Genomic DNA, 4,924 nt, shown 5'->3' with positions numbered 1-4,924 from the left:
CGGCGGGGGCCGCGATTCAAACCCCCGGCGGCTCCTCGGCCAATCGAGAGCGGGCCGCTGGCCGAGCGGCAGTGACGTCGTCCAATCCTGTCTCACCGTTGTCCCGCGGGTCGCCCGGTCTCGCGGGCAGGCAGCCAATGGCGACTCCGGAAGAAACAAAGAAGGCGGGGGAAAGGCGAAGGGGTGCGGCCGAGGACCCCGCCCTCCCTTCTGCTTAGGGTCGTTCCTGGGCCAGTGTTTCGGGTGCTGGTTGTGGAGGTGGCGACATCAGCGGCGCCTGTGGCGGTGTCCAGCCGGCCAGTTAGCCAGTGGATAGGGCTTGAGAGGCGGGAGTCCGGCCTCAGAGCAGTGGGTGGTTGTCGTGGGGGCGCCCTTCGTGCAAGCGGAGGCGCGAAGGGTGCCGGGAGCCCGAGGTCCGCTGCCCGGCTGGCCCTTAGGGCCTTTTGACTCTCAGATTTGCTCTTCTTGATCTGGGGAAATTAAGGGTCGGTCGACAGCTGTTAGCTGTCTTCTCCTTGATTAACTGAACTCTCACCTTCAACCCGCTGAGAGTTGTACTTACTTCCCCTGAAACAGAGGGCCCCGGATCCACTTGAGTATCTGGGGTAGAAAAGGGGTGCGCTTGAAGGTATCTCCTTAAAAAAAAAAAAGTTACAAGCACTTTTGTATACGACTTTTAAAAGATTCATAGACCGCCAGTTAAGCACCCGGGGTCATGACATTGCACCTGGAGGGAAATGAAGCCCTAGCACCTGATGGCCAGCAAGGCAGTGAACTTGGTTCTCCACAGAGTTAAGGGACACTGTTGCTCCTGGGGTGCGGCTTTTACCATCATCTTGCAGGCAAAACCCAGAAACTCCTACCTAGGGCACAGACCAGAAGGTCAATGTTCTCGACCTTGATGTAAAGGTAAAGATAACAACTGATAGAAGACAGCAGTGCTCTCTCTTATAGTAGAATGCCAACCAATAAATGCAGAAGGAATAATGGTGTTAGAAAGTAATAAAAGAGGAATAGTAAACTCACAAATCCTTCTCTTCTGAATCCAGATATACTAAAAGGCAAAATGTTACTGATTACTTTTATTGCTAGGTTGAAAAAAGAAGAAATTTAGGTTACCTGAAAGCCTTTACTGCCCTAATTGTCAAAATTCAGGTAGAGATAGAGTCCAGAGCCAAAAGAAAATAATTTAAAGCCAACTATCTTAATCTAAAAGTAAGTCACTACAAATAGAGCTCTTTGGAAAGAGATGATTGGATTTAGGATTTGCTGACTGTGGTTTGTGGAAGCTGAGGGCTAGAATCAGGCATCTGACCTTCAAGGGACTCATCTTCCATAGTCACTGATCCGCAAGATTGAAAGCGCTAGCTTTTTTCTCCATGGCAAATAACTCATTTGACTCCATATCAAATTGGACAGTGTATTGAAACGTTCTTTCACATTCTCCTTCAAAAACAAAAAACAAAGAGAAAGATATGGAGAATTAAAGTTACTGATAATTTAAAATGGCAAAAAAAAACAAAAAACAAAAAACAAAAAAACCAAAAAACACAAACCCACAACAGACTGTCTTTGGGATTAGTGGGTTCTTTCTAAGAAAACCTTTCGGGGAAACTTTTTCTTCCCCCTGGGAAATCTTGCACAAAAATTGCAATGAAAAAGAGATGTTAGCTTTCACTGTTTGAAGCCATGCTTTGGAGGGGTCTCCATCATGCTCATACAGTCTACTTAGTCAAAACATAGAAGCAATCATGAACACCTCTTCAGTGACATTAATATTACTTGGTTTAGTAGTAGGTTAGTGAATAGCAACCCAGGGTGATTCTAAAAGGAGGGTTTTGGGTTTTCATTTAATAATTAATGGGTATATCATTATTTTGCCACTTAAACTCTTTTTTGCCCTATTTTGCCACTTAAACTCTTCTGTATAAAATGTTTTGTGCTAAAGAAGAACCAGTGTCAGAAGTCTTTTGTCGCTGCTCAGAAAGATATAATATTCTTTGTGTTTTGTTGCTATAGTAAAGTCAGGTAAGGAGAGCTTTTAGAGAGTAGTGTTGGCTTTAAAAAAAATTCTAAGTGATTTTCAGTTTGATACTTACTGAAACAAGTATTTACTATGATGAAAATAGTCTAAAGCAAAACATTGATGGTTCCTTTTGCAAATGAAAATAAGAGGGATTTTACTTCCTTCTCTCAGTATACACAAACAAAGAGGGCTCACTTCTGCAGCACGTAGACTAAAATTGGAACGATACAAAGATTAGCATATAGAAACAAAGAGACGTTCAGGTTCTAAGACTTTTTCATAATGTTATTAAAACCTTATATTCACACGTTTCAGACAGGATGGGTGCTTAACTCGAAATCTTTTTAAAAAATTTTAACTCAGCGAGTTTATGACCCTTTGCAAAATTCTCGGTTTATAAATACCCACCTCTGACTTAATGATAGATCAGCGTAGAATGCGTGGCAGGCTTCTTGTTTCGGCATGCCTGAAATAAAACTAAGAAAAAGAAGCGTGCCTACGTTTTGGTGGGCTAAATTTGTATCTTGGCTTTTGGTTCAACTGACTGCCTTGTTTTGGACTTCAATCTTCATTCTCACTTAGGCCAAAAGTAACTCCCTAGAGTGGGGTCTTCACCAGTAGTTCCCAGTTTTTTCAAATCCGAAAATTGTGTTTAAAGCCAAAAATGTTGGCTGACCTCCGCGTAATAGTACTTGTACTTTTCAAGTGTTTGAGCACTGCATAATGACAACAACAAAAAACTTCAGGTGGAATCGTTAACAGCAGAAACATTTAAAGAATACTAGTGCACATATGAGCAAAATATTCTTTATTCAGTCTATAGACAATGCTTGGTCTGCATATGGGTTTAATAACCCCTTAAAAATTTTTTTTTACATTCATTTATTTTTGAGAGACAGAGAGAGAGAGAGAGAGAGTGAGCACAAGTGGGGGAGGGGCAGAGAGACAGAAGGAGACACAGAATCTAAAGCAGGCTCCAGGCTCTGAGCTGTCAGCACAGAGCCTGACATGGGGCTCGAACCCACAAACCGTGAGATCATGACCTGAGCCGAGGTCAGACACCCAACCAACTGAGCCACCCAGGTACCTCAATAACCCCTTTTAATTGTAGGGCCCTACTTCCCATAGAATCACAATCATTCTTGGATCTACCCAATGCAAAGTGAAGCTCAGAGACTTAGATATTTTGGTCATTTGAACCCTGCTTCTAGCTTGCCCTCTCCTTCCCTAAGAGATTGGACAATATAGACTGCAGTGTCTGCTTAATTCCCGAGGATTATATAAGCAAGTAACATCTGTTGAGTTATCTGAATATTTGTCTGTTTTGTGATTCAGTAAGATTGTGGAGACCTGGCCAAATATTCCAGTAAGAAAGGGATAAAACAGAAAAATCATGGCATTGTCTTAAATTATAGTCAGGATTAAAAGATGGATCTGTACTTACCTCTTGCTTGGTTAACCTTTTCCTATTTTCCCGTTGGATAAATCAAGTCATTGAAAGGGTAAGACAATAGGCCAGATTTAAGAGGAGTATCTACATTAGAGCAAAGACCAAAATGTGCTCTTTTTTAAAAAAAAATTTTTTTTACATTTATTTATTTTTGAGAGACAGAGTGAGACAAAGTGAGGGTGGGGGAGGGACAGAGAGGCAGGGAGACACAGAATCTGAAGCAGGCTCCAGGCTGTCAGCACAGAGCCCACGTGGGGCTTGAGCCCACAAACCGTGAGATCATGACCCGAGCCGGAGTCAGACCCTCAACCGACTGAGCCACGCAGGCACCCCCAGAATGTGTTATTTCTATAGCCATCTTAGATATGTCCTTTGGGCCAAAGTTATATAGTCTGTCAGGAAAAAACCAAGCATAAATATTCCAATGCAAGTCTGTAACCACTGAATGGTCAGCTTTATATTAAGATGAAGGGTTCTATTCCTTCTGACTTTAGCTAAAGGATGTCACCTCATCATTCCTTTTCTGTTGCACCCTCCCAAGTAGGGAGGATAATAATGACATAAACACATCCCTCTGGCTTCCAATTAAGCATACCCAAATTCATGGATAAATCTCACTTGGATAACTTGGAAGAGTTCATAAAAATATGTTCACTGGCATGAGCCTGGCTGGCTCAATTGGCGGAGCATGTGACTCTTGATCTTGGGGTCATAGGTTCAAGCCATATATATATATATATGAATATATATTCATTCAATATATATTGTGCATATATGTATATATTGTACTGAATATATATTGTGTATATATATTGTACTCAGTATATATATTGTGTGTGTGTGTATATATATATATATATATATATATATATTGAAGCAGAGTCACACTCTATGCAAATTAGGGTTCCTGTCAACTTCTCAAAAAAGGTTGAGTGAATGGATAAGAAAGTTAAGTGTTAAATCTGATGACATATGCACAGCTAGTGGTTTGGGATTCTTAATTAAAATTGAGCTAGTGTTCAGAGGAATTTTGCCACCCATCAGCTATTATATGCAAATAGTGGATATTAACCATTATCCTTTTTTTTTTTTAAACAAAAGGAGGAAGAATTCCTTTGCGTGGAAAATGACACTTTTAAGTATCAAACCCATTGCTTGGGCATATGCTATGGTAACATTTGGGACTGAAATGCTAAATTCTGTCTTCAGTTTCTACTATGTGAAGCTGTTTTTACATCTGTACAAGATTTCAGAAGTGGCTTTTTACCAAGCCCAGGTGAGATGGAGCCCTTATTATCTGTTCACCTAGGACAGTTTCTCTTTCCCCATAGTTATATGTTATTGTAATTTCCCAAAGAGCCAATTCTTCACACAGCTGGAAGAGTTTTTAAGAAAAGGTTATCCATGTCCAAGATCCTCTGCTTGAGGGCAAAGAAATTATTAAAAGA

At 41.1% G+C, this 4,924-nt stretch overlaps 1 protein-coding gene across 1 annotated transcript in view; it reads left to right on the top strand.

The window, feature by feature from the left end:
• The first annotated feature begins 205 nt into the window (after positions 1-205).
• The window catches only part of LOC122471563 (transmembrane protein 180-like), a 39,640-nt gene continuing 34,921 nt past the window's right edge, over positions 206-4,924 (top strand). Inside the window, exons 1-2 of the mRNA XM_043560304.1 lie at positions 206-317; positions 4,578-4,752. Of these exons, the coding sequence (XP_043416239.1) occupies positions 4,603-4,752 (150 nt within the window). The 5' untranslated portion in view covers positions 206-317; positions 4,578-4,602. The remainder of the gene's footprint in view (positions 318-4,577; positions 4,753-4,924) is intronic.

Source organism: Prionailurus bengalensis, chromosome E3 (assembly GCF_016509475.1).
Source record: "Prionailurus bengalensis isolate Pbe53 chromosome E3, Fcat_Pben_1.1_paternal_pri, whole genome shotgun sequence".
In the NCBI taxonomy this organism is placed as follows: Eukaryota; Metazoa; Chordata; class Mammalia; order Carnivora; family Felidae; genus Prionailurus; species Prionailurus bengalensis.
The sequence above is the reverse complement of the archived record's forward strand: the minus strand, read 5'-3'. Positions and strand labels throughout refer to the sequence as shown.